Raw genomic sequence first — 20,536 nt, forward strand, 5'->3', positions numbered from 1 at the left:
CTGGACATTAGGAAATACTACTTTTCTGAAAGAGTGGTCAGGCGCTGGAACAGGCTGCCCAGGGAGGTGGTTGAGTCACCGTCCCTGGAGATGTTCAAGAAACGTTTAGATATAGCGTTGGGAGACATGGTTTAGTGGGGTTGTTGGTGGTAGGTGGATGGTTGGACTAGGTGATCTTGTAGGTCTTTTCCAACCTAGCTAATTCTGTGATTCTATGATTCTAGGTTTCTGTGTCATTGCAATTGTGGCTTATTTTTTCTTTTTTTTTCCTTCCCTATGCTGGCTTTTACACAAAGGGATGTGTTGTATTTGGGCTCTTTCCTTTGCAGGGTTGGTGCTCTGAGGTCACTCTTTAATCACTGAGCTTCTTGAGTGGTGTGGCTGTGACACATGCACAGGGTATTTAATTGCTTTCTGAAATGCGGTTTTGTTTTGGAAGCGGTGTGTGTTCCTTCAACACCTCCCTGGTGGCTTAGTGTTTTCCTGAGGGGAGTATCAAAGTGATTCTGCACAATACTCCATATGGAATAATATGAACTGTACTTGCTTCCAAGAGGTGAGAATAGAACTGAGAAAGCTTAGGGAATAAAAGTTCAAATAAAGCTGCAGTGACTTGAATGTGAATTTTCTTTTTGATTAAAAGCTTGGTCACTTTAAGTCTGAAATTATCTTTGCTTTGAAGTGAGGTTTCGGTTTGTGATGTAACTAGGAAGTGTTATTCTGGCGGATGAATGTTATTTTAATTTTGGGTGGAGTTGTAACAGCTGTTGTGTTTTTTTTTATTTTCTTATTTTTTGCAACTGACAGGTAGAAAACCTTTTATTCTTACTGTGAAAAGCCAATAACTGTGTTATTAGGGAAAGCTTTAACTAAAAGCTTTAAAGGCCCTTGCTCACTTAGTGAGGGCAGTGTCAAATGAATTCCCTATGTGCAGGTTTATAGGGTGATGTATCTTAGATGGAGTTATCTTTTAAAACTTTGGTTAATCTTATATTCTTTATAGTGGATTAGTTCTGACATTTATTTACTACGTCAGGAGAAATATGGAATATTCAGTAAGTTTTTTTTTTTTTTATTAGGAGAAAAAATATGCAACTTGCTGTAAAAAGTTGAGCTATATCATTTAAAAGTAAGCATATGAATAAAAATAATTAATGAGAAATGTTTTAATTCTTAAATTCTGAAGTTGGCGGGGCTTCTCTTTGTATTAAGAGGTTGAGTATGCTGGGACCGAGCTTGTTTTATTTTCACACTGTGGTATGTTACAGTTTTAGTTTAGTGTTATGGGATGCCAGAGGCAAATTAATTGCTGTTGTGGTGCAGAGGCATGTAGGAGTTTGAAGAATTACGGAGTTTATGTTGTGCTGAACTGGAGTGATGAAGTACAGATAACAGGCCACAGCTGTGGCCACAAATTAGGCCTTTCCAATGTGATGCTGAAAGTATTGCATTATAATTGCTCCTCTAGGATCACGATGTGGAAAGTCTGATGAATAAAAACAGGTTCAAAATAGGGAAACTAGGAGCGTATGCTATGGCATATGCTTACTGGGGCTTCACTGCTGCCAAAGTAAGGTGGCTGCTTTCCTAGCTGGGCCCTGTGCTGAGGAGCTGGCTGCTCTTCTCGTACTTTCACTGATTTCTATGTATCACAGTTTCCTTAGAAACTCTCAGAGTCTCCTTCCTCAGCTGGCCAGCACAGCTCAGGAGAGGTGAAGGCTGCAGTCCCTACCACTGTTCCCACACCACCCGTGGGTGCATTAGCCAAGTTCCTGATGTGGGATAGATCAGGAGTTGGGAGTGTGGGGTTTACTTGGGAAGTGTCTGCCTGGCCTCCAGGTATGCACAGCTGTAACTGACACTGATGAGAGCTGCTTCAGCCTGTGATGAGTGGTTTCCAGGATATAACCTGACAAAAACAAAGTCTCTCACTCCTTTCTGCTCCCTATTTTTATGCCAACTGGCTTGTCTGAACTGGCTGACAGGGAGTCAAAGGGGCAGAGTGGTATAGACTGCATCAGCACGGCTCTGCAGTCTCATCTGCTGTGGAAACTTGCTGTGAATCTGCCTTGTGTGAGTGATGGGTCAGAGTGGTGAGCAGGAGGCAGAGCCAGGTCTTGGGATGACTGCTTAATTTTACAAGAACACTTGCAAAAATTTTTACAGTCGGTGTTCAGAAAAAAGGGGCAATGTTCTCAGCTCTACTTAGGTTAATTATGTTATATCATTTTCATAAGGGCTAAGCATTAGTAGATACAGGATGTGAGCAAAACTGTAGGGCTGCTGTTCACTGTGGAGTTGCAAGCAATATCCATGTAAAATATTTATTGTATGTTTGTCTTCTAACTTTAAAAAGAATAAGCTGAAAGAGGGAGCAGACTGTAGATGTGAGATTCCATGACCTGTGCTTTCATGCATTTGTATAGATGCATGTTTACCAGGCAGTATACAACATTTTCTCATGAGATTCCTAAAAATGCCTCTATAGAAGCATATTAAGACTGCTGTAGACTGGATGAAAGCCTAGGCATCATGATGCCTTGGTGATGGCCTCACATAATTGGCAGGTAACACTATTGCATTTTTCTAAGACTGCATCTGAAGACACATTGAATTAAATGCTTTTGCACTGGAGCTGTGAAACTTGTCAAAAGAAGAACAAGTTCTTGTATTTTAAAGCTCATTTATGGATACACTCAGTGGATGTTTTGATGTGCACCAGTTTTTTCATAGACCTTGCTTCAGGAAGGCAAGTAAGTTTTGATCCAACTGAAGTACCATGTATAGATCTTCAAAAATGCAGAAATGCTGTCTAAATTAAACATATAGATGGTTCCCCCCAAACTATTTCTATCATAGGATTTTACCTTCATGCCTTTCTTATTTTTCCCTTATGAGGAACATGTAAGATTTAATCTCTTCTTTTTCCTTTGGTCTCCTCAGCATTTTTACGTTGCTTTGTAGAGTCAACCAGCGGTGGCTTACTAGCAGAAATGTTCAAATACAAAGAAGAAACAAAAACCAACCATCCAACCAAATAAATTCCCCGGACATATAGACCCATAATCCGGTTGTTTGGGTTGATTGGCAGACAGGCCACTACTTAAGAGTGCAGATGGTCCAAAAGCAAGAAGATGAACTGCAGTGGACTGGTTGAAGTTGTCACAATAGTCCTGTGATTGCCACATTCCTACAAATTTTTCTGAGTTATTACATTATCTGTAAGCCTACAAAAACAAGGAACAGCTCTGGCCGAGCAAGGGCTGTAAGTAAACTTCCTTTCTTTCTCAAACACCAATTGTGTTGAGCATGGGGACTGGAACCTAGAAGACTCTGAGTAATAAAAGGATGACACTCTGCAAGGTGCCCCCTCCTCAGGTGCTTATCATCAGTCAGTGCAGTTCTTTCCCAGCTTACATCATCACTGTCATTGTTCTTGAGCTGGGATTTTCCTAGGTGCCACATGAAAAATGTGACACACTGCTGGAATGGGACTCCACTGAAAGAGTACCACCTCTTTTTGCATTGTGACTTTAATACTGATTTGTGTTCCAGTGAAAGATTGTGGTGGGGAAGGTGCTTGGAACACAGATATTGCAATGTAAGGCACACAGTTGCTCCCTGATTTGAAGATTTATGCACGCGCAACTTGGAATCAGTCATCTCTGACCTTTTCAAAGGACTGCTCCTTCCTTCTTGTTGGTACTGTAATATCTTTCAAAAGCATTTGGCATTTTAGTGAATTGACAGATGACCAACTGAACACTGTACAGACACTGTCTGTGTACAGTAGCAGAAGCTACACTGCATTTGGGATGTGGTGTTTTATTTTCTGCATTAGCCTACTTTAGTGACTTTCGTGCTGGAATTCCCATCTGGTCCTTGACAATTATAAATGCGTGCTTTTTGAGTGAGGAAGTAAGATCGATGGCTATTCTAGCTTTTGGTATATAAGACTTTCATGATAAATTGTTTTCTTCTGAATCCTCTATTCTGGATTACTTTCATAATCTTGAAAAGCAAAAACATTAATAAGTCAAAGTGGGTTAGGGAACAGGCACGTGGTTTTATTTTAATAAGGGACAAAACTGAAATTTCACTGAGTGTACATTGTTCACCACTTGTTCTTTGGGACGTATGAATTGGTCCCTTCATTACTGCTCTCCATGTTACTCTTGGTGCTCATGCAAAATTTGTGCAAATTTAATACGTGGAAAAAAAGCATTTTGTGGCAATAGGAATTTACCACTTCAGTATACACTTGCTTGTTAGATCTATATCTGGTAGCAGGAAGGGGATTTTGAGAAAAGGCTTAGTAAGCCTGCCATCTTGAGAATAAGGTATAATTTTCTTAGTTATTCCTTGTGTGCAAGGGACACCTTTTCTCAAAGGATTCAGGGTAAAATGTGTTTTCAGGACTGTTTGCTGTGTGTATAGGGAGAAAGGCAGCGAGAAATATGTGTTTCTCCTCGCCTTCTGGTCGTGGTTAGGAGATGGTATGGTGTGCCCAGAAGAGGGTCAGGTCAGAAACTGGTGAAGGAGGGAGAATCACAAATAGGAGAATTGAATCTTTGAAACCGATCCTCTCATCCCCCTTGCTGCTGTATCTACTCGTACGCTTACTCTTTGGCTTCTTTTTATCCAAATTGCTGAAAGAGGCTGCTAAATGAAGAAACCAGCTTTTCTTTTGAACTTTTAACCTTTGTGAAAACTCCAGTAATTGGCTTCTGCAGAGCATAGATTATTTGATGTTTTAAAACAAAAAACAAAACAAAACAAAAAAAAAACCATGAAAAATGAAATACCAATACGCACTTCCAAATTGCCAGTGAATATCTTGTTTCTTTATCCTTCAAAAGCCTCAGAAGGGTGAAGTGTCCCCTGGTGCATCTCAGCCCTGTGTAGTGTAGGGGTGTGCTTAGGCTGCAGTTGGTTTAAAAAAAAAAAAAAAAAAAAAGCTCCACTGGAAGAAAAGTGGTTGGTGTGTGTGAGTGTCTTTAATGTCTTTGAGAGAGGGGAAGAAGGCTTGAGGAATTGGTCATGTCAAGGGGAGTAAAACACTGCTAGGAGAGAAAATAAAAGAAGACATTGCCAAAGGTGAGAGAGAGGAGTTGTACTGCCTGGACTAGAGGTGAGTGTTGTGCTTGAATTTTTTCTGTGAATGAGTGTCCTGTTTAGCAGTAAATAAATAAATAAGCCGATATTTCAATGTTTCCCCACTGTTATCCTTGTTAAAATGAACATGGTGAAACTCCTGACAGTTTCTATGCTTTCTGAGAGTTGATCATGTGAAACTTTCATATACTAAAAGCAAGGGAAGCACATTAAAGTCTAATCCCTGCTTACTATGCTGGGTTTTAAAGCTGTCATCACATAGTTGTACAAAAGCAAAAATGGTGTCTTAAATACAATTGACTTTTTGCCTCTGATGACTTTTAATAGATGCATTGCAAATAAATAATTAAAAAATCTAAGAGCAGATACAGGCCGACTCATGCTATAGATGACATTTAATCTAAAATGTTTGAAAGCTGCTTTCAATTCCTTGCTTTTTCATCTCTATAAAGTCATATATTTTTTGCAAGCTTGGGGATGGAAGTCCAGAGGGATGCAGTCTGACAGCAGAGACCTGTATCTACCTTCTCACATGTGAACTAACAGCCATGCTGTGCACATTACCACACCTGTGGCTGCACAAGTGGACGTGCTCAGCAGGGCTTTGTAGGCCTTGGCCCATGCGAGAAACTGTATGGTTGAGTTTTTCTTAACAGAAAGCAGCCATACGTATCATAGTTAAATTGGCTGGGGACATGCAAAACCACCTTGTCTTGTTTTTTCTTTTAAAATGTGATTCTTCTTTCTTAATAAGGTTGGCAGCGAACCGGAATAGGTGGTGTTCAGTGTATGAAAGGAGCTGTTAAAACCAGGCAGCTCCTTCATTTGCCAAGAATAGTTTGATTTGCTAGAGTGCAAGAAGTCTTGAATGTTCTCCCCCATAGTCTCACACCCAAAGAAAAGTGGGATCCTTTGTAGCTGTGGCATTTTTCATCTTGAAGTCACATTATGCCTCTTCAAAGCAAGAGGCCAGGGTTTCCTGTCATGTGCCTGGCTCTTAACATCTGTATTTCCACTTGAGCAATTAAATGGCTAAAAGGAAAAGGGGGTGTCACCAGCAGCCATGCATTAATTTCACTGTGTAAAACTGCAGAAATTATTTGGGGCCAGTCAGAGGTAACTGTCACAGGACAGTGGTCTCTTCCTGTCATGTGTAAGTGCTGAAAACAAGGCGGCTGCCAGGAATGGTTGAACTGAAGAGCCAAATGACAGGTTATTTCTCAATTGAGGACACCTTGTGCTTTCAGAGCTCTAAAACCGAAGTCAATGGTGTTTTGCAAAATCACTTAAACTAAATGGTGAAGGCCTGGGGAGAAGGAGGAGCGTGGTATGGAGATGAGCAGTAGTTGCTCACTGGGCTGTTTTGGGATATTTGCATTTTGATTGGTTCTGAAGATGTTCGTGTGTGTGCCTCTGGGACTCTTCAGGTGAGGAAAGACAGCTTTATCTGTAAAGAAAAGTGGCAGTGAGACTTCAGGCTGGCTCTCTGCAGCATGTTCTGTGTGCTTTCTCAGTTTTGTCTTCTGAAAATATAATAGTAATGCTTTTATTTTGCCTGGGAAATTTGTTTCCCTTGCTAGTTTGTTTTGAAGTAATCCTCAAAATATATTTGTCACTTTGTGCTGGTAATGAAACTTCTGATTTGGAAGAGTGAGAATTAGAAGGAATTGGCCGATAAATACAGCTGCAAATGGTTTGCCCGCTTTAGTCTGAGCCCAAAGTCTGTAGCTGATGTTCTTGTGAGCTGCCCCATCTGAAGGGTAACAGCAGCAATGTGCTCTGAAATGCTGAGAAATACGGGCTGTTCCCCTCACACTGCAGACTCATCTTCAGCTTTTTCCCTTTTTTTTAATGTTGGTGTAGTATTCAAATTAAGTATGGTAGCAAGAAATAGGGATGTAAGCCAGTCTGTTCTCAGGACATTGATGGCTGAGGAGGTTAAAATACAGAAAGAACTGGATGAATAGTCTGTCCAAGCGCATGAATAATAAGGCAGCTGCCCATTCTGGGTAATCTGTCAGTCTGATTTAGATACACATCCCTGTAGCCTCTAAATGCCTCTCAACTTCTCTGAGGAAATGTGGTGCCCCATTTTAGAGTTGTAGGTTGGAGACACAGAGGGCCAAAGGGCACATACGTGGCCACGCACAAAGCCTTTGAATAAAAGAAAATTAAACGCAAGTGTTCTTGGTCCCAAGTTTAACATCACAGTCTTTGAAGCAGGCTTTCTGTTCATTTTAACAGTGTAATTACCTACTCGTAGTATGGAGTTTTGCTCTTTAATCAGTGCTGTGGGGAAAGGCAACTTGGTAGACAGAAGATCTGCTTGCAGGGGGTTTTTTTGTTTTGTTTGTTTTTCATTATTTTTCTCTGGTATATCTTGCACTAGCTGCTAGTGAATTGCCAAGATTACATTCTCTCATGACATGAAGGTCGAACAACAATCTGTTTTTTTGTGTCTCTGGAGGTTTGTTTTGCAAATGTAAAAATAGGTTTTTCTCCCTTGTTTAAATGGGAGCATCGGATTTTGTCCTGGATATTATGAACTTTGGATACTGCTTCTGCAGAATTCAGGCCAGACCTTCTGCCTCACATGGAGTTAATGTCATCATTTCTTTCCAATCCTAGCAGAAGTTAATGAGATAGTGGGTGAGACCAGCAAGGTAAGAGATGAAAGCTGAAATCCATCTAATTCTTCACTGATGTAACACCTCAAGGAGAGAGCTTGTGAAGGTATTGGGGCTGGTAGAAATCTGCTCCAGAGTTTGGAAAATGGCGCATGTGAAAAAGAAACTTGAGAAACATATTTTCCTTTATATTCCCTTGCACTTATTCCTCTTGATTTTATGTGGCCTTATCAGGAAGAAACAAGTGGGAACTATGTTGTAAAGAACATATCTTTGAGCCCTACACACTGGGGTAATCTTCCAAGCAGAACAGGTGGAAGGTGCATCTAACTCAGCACAGTAAAATCCAGTGTTGAGTGTAGAGACCTGGAATATGAATGAGATTCAGCTGGTATTTGGAGATATGGAATCCATCCACACAGAGGGACTTCTGATGGGCCATGTGCACAGGCCTGTCAATGCAGCATGTGGACTGCATGGACGTTAACCTGGAGCATCAGCAGGATGTAGAGAGGAATGGGTCAGGCCAATGACTTGGAGTATTCTTTTAGTAGAGAAGGGCAGTTCCGCTTCCTGGAAATGCTTATGCTTTCAGTGTACGATGTGGATGTCACTTAGTATAGCATAAAGTGAGAGTAGGTAAGTTCTGTGTTTACTGTTTTCACTATGCTGCCAAACCTGTAAAAGCTGTTTCAGTCTTCATAGCAGAGCAGAAGTGCTTTACTGAATGGCAGAAAGAGAAGTCCATTCTGTTTTTGAAGTGATTCATAGATAAATCACATTGATTACTTGAACATTAGAGATCTACTGATGTTAAATTACTACTGAAAGCAGATTAAAAGTGTGACAGAGAAGCTGTTTTGTGCTTTGTTTTAGTGTTGGCATTTTCACGCACAGGGCTTTTCAGCCAGGTGCTGGCCCTATAAGAAGTTCCAAATTGTCAACCTCATTTGACAGTTTTATTTGAAAACACTACTAACTGTGTCAAATTGAATTAGACAGTCAAGTGAACAGTGATTTTCCACCCCTCACCCCCAAATTGTGGCAAAAAAAAAAAAGTGGCAAAATTTAATTTGGGAACAGTAAGCAAAAATGATAGAACAGTGGTTATGCTCACAGGAGTCTTAGTGAAGGGATGTTAGTCTATTTGTGAAAATTATGAACTCTGGCAATCAGCAGAGCACTAAAAATGTACTTTGATTTTATCCAAATACTTTAATCTTTTAATGTGTGTTACAATTACAAAGGAGTTGATTGAGTTAATGAAACATACTGTAATGAGCTGGTAATTATATGTTTTTACATCATTTTCTGCTACTAAAGTGGATCTCAGCTGTATGCTCTGAACTCTGCACAGGTGAAATAAATCTGTTTTTAAGGCTGATGGTGCTTCCATGACCATTTAAGACAGGCAAGCTATTCCTGCTTTCCTTTTGTCTTTACACATACTTGATGGTGATCCTGCTGATGCTCAGACAAGTGAGTGATGAATGAATTCAGGGGGCTAACCTGGCTGCAGATGTGTCACTTTTGTTTTGTTGGCTTAGTTTTTTAGCAGTCTGTCTCTCTTGGAATGAATTTGTTGGCCAAGTGCCTGCGCTGGTACTGGAGAGCAGGAGGCTGGATGGTGACGCTGGGGCAGTGTAGATGTACAATCTGCTAGGGAGCTGGACCTTCAATAGATGAAGCCTGAGTGTTGTGGAGTGAAAAGACTTCAGTTTAGCAGAAAGCATACAGGGGATGGCTCACGATGTTGCTGCGTATTACAATATTTTTGACATGGAACAGTTGTGAGGATCCACTTTTGCTATACAGTAAGTTAGTGACATGCACATTGTTATACAGCAAAGGCGGCATGTCCTTTTGCCTGTTGCTGCCATGCTCTCCCTGTCCTGTAGCTGGCATTTCTAAGTTCTTAGTTGACAAAATAGTTGGTAATAGCTCTGGGGTGAAATCAAGAGAGAATTAATATATGAGGTACCCTATTTTTTGTTATGATAATATAGAGCAGCATTTCATAGCAAGTGCCAGTTCATTTTGAATGGGAGTTTTGATAGAAGCTGATTGAGTTATAGCAGCTATCAGTGACAACTGATGCTCTAGCTCCTGAGAAGGAAACTTCCACGAGTCACTTTGCAGAATAATGTGGCTGGCATAGATCCATCCTCAGAGTGCAGACAGTGCTGGTTGCATTGTCTCTGTGTGTTTATTGTGGGCTGATTGAGCACTGAATCTTTTTATTAGCCATTTTGGATACAGTGAGTGTTCTGCTCATTCTTGGCACTGTGATGCACGTTCCCAGAGAGGCTGGAGAGGGAGCTTCAACCAGAGCAAGGAGACAGGGTAACAGCTGTGCCATCCTCAGCTTTTGATGGTGAGCATTAGCTGAAGCTATCTGGGGAATCCTAGAGAATCTTTGTAGTTACAGTTACTTAAGAGACAGCAGTCGGATACCTGACCTCTTTTATCTTTCTTTTTCATAGTCTGGCCTAACAACATAAATCAGATTAAGAAGGGCTTTAAGTTCATAAATGGGTTGTAATTTGGGTGCGAACCCATCATGTGTTCTGCTGTCCCCACGAGAAGGGAGAGACAGAAGTCTTCTCAACTGTTGTGCACTGCTTAAACAGCTTGTATCTCTAGAGTTTATGACTGAAACCAGTATACGGATGATGTTTGCATCATTTCTTTTCGTTCCATGTATAATGTGGGTTTCAGAGTTGAAAAAAATGCACAAAAAAACTATGGGGTGACCACAAACTATATTGAGTGCTAGAATATGATGTATTGGACTGTAAAACAGAAGTAATTTTCAGTAGTTTTCTTGTTGGAAATAGTTACATCTTCATCTTTTAAGACCTTAGTTCAAGTTATGAGAGAGTGGGATCTTTTTTTGAATGAATGCTCTTTGATTGCTGGCTGGGAAGAGTTACAGAAACTTGTTCTGAAGTTGTAACCGACAGTCATTTTTATTATATTTAGAGAATATTGCCATGACATAGAAGGCAACCTGGTAGAAAGTCTGCCCTTTTTGCTCATCATATACTCATGTAATTGCACAGAAGACATAATATTTGAACATGGATGGGCAGACTAAGGCTTCAAGAGTCCTTAGGGTCATTACATCAGTGTACTCAAGAGAATCACAGAATGGTTGAGACTGGAAGGGACTGCAGGAAGTCATCTTGTCTAACCACTCTGCTTGAGTAGTGTCACCTGCTACTCACTAATTTGCAATACATATGAGCAAGAGCTAATCTCCTGTTAAAACCCCCAGGCTTTCTGTTATCAGATATCATGTGTAATGCACTTCCTCAAGATTCATGCAGGGCTCATCACCCCTGAAAATGGGCTGAGTGACAGAGTGTTCTTCTGGCTGTTACCTTGTAGTCGCATTACTTCTGAACATCAGCTCACCACACTTTCTAGCATCCCTTCAAAATACCCTCTGCACTGCATTTAGATGAATCTGGAGCTTGCCCATAGTTCTTGTGGGATGTGACTATGTTGACGTTTCCTTCCTTAGCATCTCTGTATTTCTACTTCCAGAGTGGGCTTCCTAATATCAATTTAAATGCCAGATTAGTCTCAGCAATCACTCTCGGTAGGAGATAGTTTCTTTAATGCAGAATAGTTCAAGCTTTTTCACAAGTTTTAGTTACAAACAAGGTGTGTCTCTTAATCCTTTTTTTTTTTTTTTCTGGATGGCTGTTACTGTGCTTCCCATGTGCAGTCTTTTTGTTTTGCAAAATGTCCTTCAGAGGGCAAGCACTGAGAAGTCCCCAGGTTTTTGGAGCAAGGTGTTATTTCCAAATTTGTCTTAATGGCAGAGGGCAAAGAATCTTGCTACAGAAGTAGATGAAGGAACTGTTTAGTGGTAGGAAGTTACAAACAAGGTGGGGTTCTTTTTTGTGTGCATGTGTGTATGTCTGTGACTGTTAGCTGTTTTGATGCACTTATTTCAGTAGATATGAGAGAAACAGTATTGGTAGGAACATCTTTGCAGATAGAGCTGCAAGATTGACAGATGTGTTTGAGTGTTTTGTTGGTGGTTTTTTTTTTTTTTTTGCCATCTTTGAAGAGCAGTGTCAGTGCCTGAAGCAAAAGTCTGGTGTCTTAAAACTTTTGCATCCTCATTAGACTCATAAATTATAACTAGTATTTCGTTTGCTGTTTCTTTTATTTCTGATTAGCATGATGATGAGCATCTGGCTCTGCTTATTCACTGTGGACCATCAGCATGTCTCTCTTTTCCCCTCCTTTGTTTTTCTTTGCAGAACAGTTTCTTCAGCAAACTATTGTTTATTTCAGCTTCGATATCCTGCCTGCGTGCTGTCAGCTAACTTGGTTATTTCCTTTAGTATTCATGCGTCTCTGTCTTTTCTTCCTCTCTTCTTCCTTTTGACTACTAAATTCCTGACAATTACATTAGTTCCTCCATATGTCATAAGCATTGATAGGGTAGAAAATGCTTTTTTTTCTTATTTTTATATTACTTACTAATCTTGCTTCCAGCATGATTTAGAATTCTTCCTAACCTTGAGCTTACATGTGTCTGTTACCTCCTTTGGGGTACAGCCAGTCATCATGGCCTTGGTTCACCCTCTGCTAAAATGAAGCAATAAAATGTTAGCATTTTGACTGAAAATGCTCTTTTGTGTGCTCTTTCTTATTCCTTGATCTACCAAAATGCCAGGAAAATTCCAAGTACTATAGCCAAATCATATCAGTGCTAGAAAGGACTGTAATATTTTGTTATTTCTTTACTCCTAGCTGAATCCCATTCAAAATAGTTTTCCTTGATCACAGAACTTTTGATGAACTTTCTCTGTTCAACCTCTTTTATGTTTTTTCAAGCAACCTGTAATAAACTTATTTGATTTGCTATTGCTAGACTCCTTTGGAACCTTTTTTAGCTTAAGCATTACAAGGTCTGCAAGAAATTGCATTTACGTTGCTTTGTTTTACTTGTTAATTTTACAGTACCAATTCCTTTTTTTCTTCTCCCCTCAGCTTTCATATTCCTGAAACCTTCCATTTTGTTCTTACAAACCTGTAGGAGCAGCAACACTGAATGTAACTGAGGTTTCATCTTCTGTTTGTTGCTTTTGTCTCTCAGGTTATGTGAGACTACCCTAGGAGACAGGAAAGGAAAATTGTATTCAGATGGATTTTAGGAGAGATTTTGTTGTTGCTTATTTCAGTTTAGAAACATCTGGAGTTAGAGCCAAATGACAAGAAACAACTCAAAACTAATCAGCAAGCCATGATAAACTGTGAGAAGTTTAGGTGAATTCTAACATTTTATGCAGCTTACTATTTGATTTTATATGTTTTCTGGATACCTGCCCTGATTCCTTGTGCCGGGCAGGTTCTCAGAATCTTCTAAAAATCAAGGTTTTTGTGAAGCTAAATGTAACGTCGTTAACCACCACGTTGTAATTTTTTTTTCCCCCTTGGAATACATTTTGAATACTTGAGTGAAGGGTTTGGTACTTTCCTGATCTCTAGCCTCAAGAGATTCAATGTTAATATCCTTAATATAGAGAGCATCTTTAGCTGGCTGGATGGTAAATAAGCATTAATTAAATTGCCATAGAAGTTCAGGTTCCTTCAGTAATCACAACTAAGTTTCCAGTACTCTTTTTCCTGAATTACAGAGGTATAAATAAAAGTTCCTTAGCAGAAGGAATGTGGACTTCCAAGAAGCAGAGAAATTCAAATTAAGCAAGTAACTATAGTTTTCTGGTATGCTTCAGTGTGTGCTCTAGAAGCAAAATGCAACAACCTATTTACCTGTATTCAAAGTACATCCAGGCTGCTTCTTTGTTTTCCTCCACCTTTTCTTTTCAAGCCCACTTTAAAGCTTATTTTGCTCTAAAGTTTCGAAGAGGTTTTTTTGCTTGTTTTTTTTTTTTTTTGAAAGTGTCAGCAGGACCTCAACTACACAAACTGCTTCTTAAGGTGTGGAACAGCAGTGAAAGGTAAAATACCTGGAGTACAGTTGTGAAGAAAGGTTATGAGTATGTGAGAAACAGGCAGGTGATAACCACATGAATATTTACCACCTCTCCTGTGTGAATTTGCACTTTCCTGCTTTTGCCTGTTTCACAGCTGTGTCTTTGAAATCCGCTCCGATACCTAAATTTTTAGGTATTTTTGAAAGGAAAAATGTTGTGCTTAAACCTGGTAGATCCCAAGATTAGACATTTTTATCATAACAGTAAGTGGTGTTTCCTGAACTAATAATGCGCTGTTGGTCAAGTGCTGCAAGTTCAGCATCAAAGAAACGTTCCTCTTAGGAAGGTGGTGGGCAGCTCTAAAAAATAGATTTCTGTTGAGTAGAGTTAGGTCTTCCTGCAGCATCAGTAGGTCTGCTGGGAATTTGTGATCGCTGTCTAGTTTGAGGTGGGTGACACCGAGCCTGTGACAAAGGGAAGAAGGCAGCATGAAAGCCTCTTAATGTCTACAAAGTCTACATCCAGCCCCTGGCTCCTGCGCCTTGTTTTCCATCCTTGCAGAGATGACAGGACGTATTTACAGCTCCTTACGCTTGGCTGCTCGGTCATGCAGTCGAACTCCAAAAATAACTGTGCTGGGGATATCAATTGAGTGTTGGATTACCTTTCTAAAACGGCTAATCAGAGGCAGTTCCTGAGGGACCTTTCAGCAGAGCTTGCCACCTGGTTCCCTCTGGCCACATTGCTGAAGGAGGCATCCGAGGTCTGAGATGACAGTTATGCGAGAGCCTGAGTAGAGCGTGAGCACCAGGCCTGTGGGCAGTGGGTTTGCTCTCGGCTGGGCAGGATTCTGCCCATGGCTGGCAGGACGGCCTGCCCACGGGGAGCACAGACCTGTGCCAGCCTCAGGTCATTCCTGCATATGCTTCCTTTTTCTTTTTTTCTTTCTTTTTTTTTTTTAAATTCCTCTGTTTGTTCTTAAATCATCAACTTTGCTAATTCTGCTGTTTGTGACCTGGCTTTGTGTTTCTGTAAAAGAAGAAATGAGCTGTTGTGGGCCACTCTTTTCATATACAGCTAAAACTTCCAGTCACATAATGCCTCGTTACCTTCGTTTCTCCTCTTGTCTACAGAATAAGAATACAGTTTATTTCTTCAGAGACGTATTCTTGATAGCTGTAAGTATAGAGCACTTTGAGAACCTTGTATGCGAAGTGGCAGGGAGTCTGCAAAACAAGTTTAAAACAAAACATTTTTCTACTGAGAAAGCTTTTTCATACTCCTCACGTGCATGACATAGGTAGAAGGGGAAAAATTAATATATTTTCTTAATATATGTACTGAATTAATTCCTCAGAGCCAGGTAGGTAAATTGGGAGATTGCATGTGTGTGCTGATGCATTTTTGCATAAAATTCAATATATCTTGATTTCCAGCTTGAGTGTTTATTACTCTTAGGTGACTGCAGAGCGTGGTTGAGATGCAGAAGTAGCCTGTGTGTGGTTATAAGAGTACTTGCAGAATTTGCACTTTAATGGGCTAATCTGTCATAGTTCTGAAAACTGTATTGATGTAAGAAGGTATACTTCTGGTGCTTTTGGTTGTGTAGGTTTTTTTGTTTTGTTTACCTTCAAATTGTAAAATAGTGTGCTGCTGAGTCTGGAAGTTGCTTAAACCTCCTCTGTGTTACAGCTTCACACACATACTAGGGCAAATTATGGGACCTTTCCTTTCCCTCCTCTCCTTCACTTCATACACTACGCACTCATTTGCATTGTGTTGACTTTGGATTCTAAGTTGAAAATAAATGTAAAAATAAGCAAAGTTGTTGTGTTTCAGTGCTTCTGAACAAAAGAAAAGAACTGTTCTGGAAAAAAGTCTGTAACTGGACCCTTCAGAGAGGTCCTTAACCTTTTTGCTATTTGACTGCTACTGACATAACAAAAAGCAGTTGACCTTGGTTCTAGTTCTTCATTCACATCATGTGAAATGCTTCCAATTTGCTAAGCAATTTTCACTAGGGACTATGCTTCTCCTTCTGTATTGGGCAGTGTATTAACACAATGTATCAGTGGAAGAAATAGTAGGTAATTTAGAATTTTCAGCAACATAGCCTGTAGAATTTTCTTTGTGGTCGTTGATTTGTGATGAAAATCTATTTTGACTAAAGATATAAAATTCTGGCATTGCCACGTAGGTAGAATAAACCTGGATTATCTTTCAGATCCTGTATTGGATTCATAAGATTAAAATGTAGAGAAAACATCTGGTCCATTTTGACTGGTCCACTGAGCAACAGAAAGAAAAGTTTGTAGTGACTATTTTATATATGGTTTTCACCATTCAGAATACACTGGTGCTTTTGAGTTGTCCTTCTAGTGGGACAAGTTGAACTACATCCATTCGTATTGGTTAAAGATTTGTCTCTTTGCTTTGTCTTTTGTAACTGTAGAAGAATGTATACATTAATAGTAATTATGTAGGAGATCTTCAGTGCTAGCCTGCAGTAAAGACTGGACACATTGAAATTGTCGTCTTCTGAACACTGTGAGAGAGTTCAGTTGTGCCATGCTTTGGAATCCAAATACTCATTTTTCCATAGCTGAATGTGATTAGCTTCCAGCCCACTTTCCTTGACTGTTCTTTCTTAAACCATTTGTTTCCTTCCTGTGTGACTTCTTAAGATGGACCACAACTCACTAAGGGAAAATGAAGGCTAATGCCTGCATTTGTACATAAGAGTGGAAGTTTTCTGCAAATTTATTGCTGTGTAATGTCAGTTTGCTTTCATATTCATGGCCAGTAGTTGTGACTCAAAGCATTTTTTTCCAGCATTCATGATGAACTTTATGGTTCGCTAACATCCAGAGGAGAGGTCCTGTGTCCCTCTTGCAAGGGAACCTGTGCTTTTGAGAGTACCAGGCAGCCAGCTTGGCTTAAGTTTTGCTGGCACTTTCATACCAAAACATCACCAGACAGAAACTACTGAGGACTGTTCTGCTGGGTTTTGCTGTGGAGGTGGGAAATGCTATCACTGTAAGTGTGTCAGCAGAAAGGCGCTAAGGTCTCAGTTTCATTTTACTCTCAAGGTGGATTAATAGCTCATTGCTCCTCCCAGCCAAGTTGTGCTGCCTCTGGGAAGCTGCTTGACTTCAAAATATGGCAAAAAGCAGATGACTGGATTTTTTTCTTTTTTTTGCTGGTGAGTTAAATCAGTGTACTATGAAGCAAGGGAGATGCAACCAGTGGGAGTGAAAGATATTAGGGGAGAGCTGGTGGGGGCTTTGTACCACTTGGGCTCTGATAGGGAAGCTGCAGCCAACAGTATGGCTGCTCTTGATCCCTAGCAAGCTAGTCACTTTCTTTAACTGTGTTTAATCCTGGTCCCTGGGATATCTATCAAGTGTTTCTGTGCATGTACCAGTGCAGACAATATTACTTCATTTCTTAATCATGTTTTTTTGCCTTTCAAGGCATTTCCTGCAATATGGTCTTATTCATAGTCTGTCTGTTGTCTTATTTACTGCTTTCCACTTTGCTTTGTGATATTGTGTGATGTCAGCATCAGAATTGCCGTTGTTGGAAATAAATTGCTGGAGTGTTAAAGTTTATACCCTGTTCTTTTTTAGTATGTGTTGAGAACCCTATGTAGAATGCAACAGGGCTGGAAGTTGTGGAGAGCTGACCCTTTTCTGAATGGACACAAAGATGCACTTGGGGGGAAAAGGTGGAGCCATATGCATGAAGGCTGGGCTAGCTCCCACTTACAGGTAGTCAAAGATGAAGGTACAAAACTTTTTGATGAAGGGATGGTTTCATGGTTTTGCTCAGTCTGACCAAGTTCATGTTCTGCTGCAGTTGGAGAGGACTCTATTGATAGGCTGGGTTGAGTTGAAGCAGTAGCGGAAGATGGTCAGAGACTTTTTTTTTCCCAGTACACGTTTGCGGCTCTTGGATGTCTGGTACGTTCTGACAACTCATCTCTTGCCTTAGCTCTTTCAAGGGGTGTATGTGAGCATGTGGCCCATTCTTTAACCACTTCCTTTTCTGCTCAGAAGAAGAGCTGCAACTCTGGGGACTTCTGCAGCAGCTTTCACTATGCTGAACGTGGTTGTGTTCTGCTAGGTCTCAGCAAAAGGCATGAGAAACACCATGGTTTAAGACTTAAACTCTAAATGGGGGGCTTGATAAAGCACGCGAGCGTGGCACTACCTGCACGGGTTACTGTGCCTGAGAACTGCAGAGCTTTGCTACTTTGGCGGCTGCCCTGCTGCTGCTGAGCAGGGAGGGGAGTGAGGAAGGAGGGACCTCAGAGAAGTACTACGCTGCTTTGCAAATCGTATGCTGTTATTGCAAGGTTGCAAACTTCAAGGAACTTTAGGCTCCTTAGGGACAGAACTTAAATTCTGCAAGCCTGAGGATTTGGCTCTTCCTCTTTCCTTTCCTTCCCCAACATTCACAGCCTGTGCTGTTTGAAGTGTAATTCTGTTGATATTTATGCTCTTGCAGAACCACAGTGTCTCATGTAGCTGTATGGAGATATCATTGTTAATGCATACCGTATCCTTGTGTGTTTTTCTGTCTAAGATTTACCACAATGCCGTATCTTTGACTCAGTTAGGTGAGGATGTGTGTGTGTACGTATACGTGGAAACTGCTGCGTTCTGCCTTCTTCCTGACATCCTGGTTGCTATAGTGCAGTGATCTATTTGTGAACACATGGAAGATCATTGCTATAGTTAAAAGAAACAGTGTTTCCTGGCCATAACTTCCTGGGCAATTTCTTCTGGAGTGCAAGCTGCAAGTGATGCCATCACATTCCCAGGGACTCGAGGAGTGACACCGTAATAACAGCTTCCTCCAGTTTGTTGCTTTTCCCTACCAGCATATTTGATAATATTTAAAAATAGTTTCTCTATTTAAATCTAATGCTTGCCTATTATTCACTGTACATTTCAGTGCTTCAGCCATCTTTCGAACAGACGGGTTGTGCAGTGTGTCGTGGCATTGTGTGCTTGCTTTTGTAATATGTACAATTCTTGTGCTCCTGCACATGCATATACACAGATGTTTTTATGCACCTGCCCAGCCAGAGAGAACATAGGAAACAAAGCAGCATTGGTGGAGTTCTGTCTGAACTGCTGTATTATTATTTTTTTTTCCCCTTCTCCCTGCAGGTGTGAATGAGAGAGGCTCTCTGCAGTATTTAGTGTCCAGTTGTGCTGGCTCCGAAGAACAGCAGCGTCGCAATGCCCCCTCCTGCTGATATAGTGAAGGTGGCGATCGAATGGCCGGGTGCCTTCCCCAAGTTGATGGAAATCGATCAAGTAAGTGCCTGTGTGTGTCTGCTCCTACGGACCTAGAGAGAGACAGAATGTGTATGTGTGTGTGTGTGTCTATATATGTGTGTGTGTTCTTCTGTGTGTGCCTGTCTCTGCATCTCTGTTTACTTATATACACACGTTTCTATGAGTACATATGTGGTATAAGGTGTTTTTAGCAGAAGGGGTGTAACCCTCTTCCTCTTACTGCGTATTTTTGATGTGTTCTGCTATGTTTTTAATTTGCTTTTTCTTTTTTAAACAGCTGCTAAACTGAGGCATTTACTCCCTCCGTGACCCACTTAACACTTTAATGCCTTAATTTTGTTCAGCTGTAAAATTGTGGTAGTGTTGTTATCTCCTGGCGGAAAGTCTTTGCAAATTTTTTACAGTCAGTGCTTTGCATTTGTAGTATGATCATGCTGAATGGCTGCAGCAAGTGCAGATTTTGGAACTTGAGCAGTGGCACACTGAGCAGGGGAGTCTTTGTGTCCTTTGTGGGTAACTCATGGGTTGTCCTGTTCCCCTGGTTGTTTCTATTGCAGTGGCTGCATGGATGCAATTGATTTGAGGCAGGATAGAGAGATGAATGAATTCAAATTTATGAATTAAACTCTGTGTAGGTTCTTTTTGGACCAGGGGTGACAGATTAAGTTATACAAGTGCTATACTTTATGTTCTGGACTTCTCAGAGATTCAGAGATTGCTTTTTTTTGTTTGTTTGTTTGTTTTTTTGTGGTACATACATTCACATGAATTCTACTGTGTAGGATATTTGTAGAGGTGGGAGAGCTGATTAAGTTATACAAGTGCTGTATTTTGTGTTCTGGACTTCTCTGAGATTATTTTTTTGCTGCATATGCATTAATATTAAAAGCGACGCCTTTAATATTTAACAGCTTCCCCATAATGTACTGAAAACCTACATCATGCTACCTGTTTAAAATAATTATTTCTGTAAATAGTATTCAGAGCAAAGGAAAGCTTGCAAGCCTTTAATAATGTGTTTATAACCTAACGTATCTAGGGGCCAAGAACATTATGATACTCTATTAAGGAGAAAATCTGAATTCATGCTGAAAACGTTTTACTGAAATAGAATCCTACTTTCTTCGTGCAGTGCAATCAGTTTCACTTCTAGTTAACCCCACAGTGGTCTGTGCCTCGTATTTAGCACTTTGTACCTTGCTTTCCAGACCTGCCATGCTTCTCATTTTCACTTGCTGAAATTTTTTAGTAAGCATGTCTGTGCAGATATAAATCTCTTGTCTTTTGGAGTGAAGACTACTTGACTTTTTTTTCTTCTTATATAACAAATGGCAGACACTGTGCACACTGTGTTCAGAGGAAGATGCATGTTAGTCATGATGAACAACAGCACGTTGCTACCAAGTGCACTGAGGATGAAGATCAGATATTTTTCAGTCTCCTTTCAAGTACTAGCTTGAAAAAAACACAATACTAATATGATTGTTTTTAATTTACAGAAGGGCTTAAAATAACTCTGCAGCCA

The 20,536-nt window shown here is 40.4% G+C and overlaps 1 protein-coding gene across 7 annotated transcripts in view; it reads left to right on the plus strand.

Annotated features, from left to right (window-relative positions):
- The window catches only part of ELMO1 (engulfment and cell motility 1), a 302,503-nt gene that overhangs the window by 29,162 nt on the left and 252,805 nt on the right, over nucleotides 1-20,536 (plus strand). For all 7 annotated transcript variants that reach the window (XM_021385868.1, XM_021385867.1, XM_021385872.1 and 4 more), the window contains exon 3: nucleotides 18,880-19,029. In XM_021385868.1, coding sequence (XP_021241543.1) covers nucleotides 18,952-19,029 — 78 coding nt within the window. In that variant the 5' untranslated portion in view covers nucleotides 18,880-18,951. The remainder of the gene's footprint in view (nucleotides 1-18,879; nucleotides 19,030-20,536) is intronic.

The sequence above is a fragment of the Numida meleagris genome, chromosome 2 (assembly GCF_002078875.1).
Source record: "Numida meleagris isolate 19003 breed g44 Domestic line chromosome 2, NumMel1.0, whole genome shotgun sequence".
In the NCBI taxonomy this organism is placed as follows: domain Eukaryota; kingdom Metazoa; phylum Chordata; class Aves; order Galliformes; family Numididae; genus Numida; species Numida meleagris.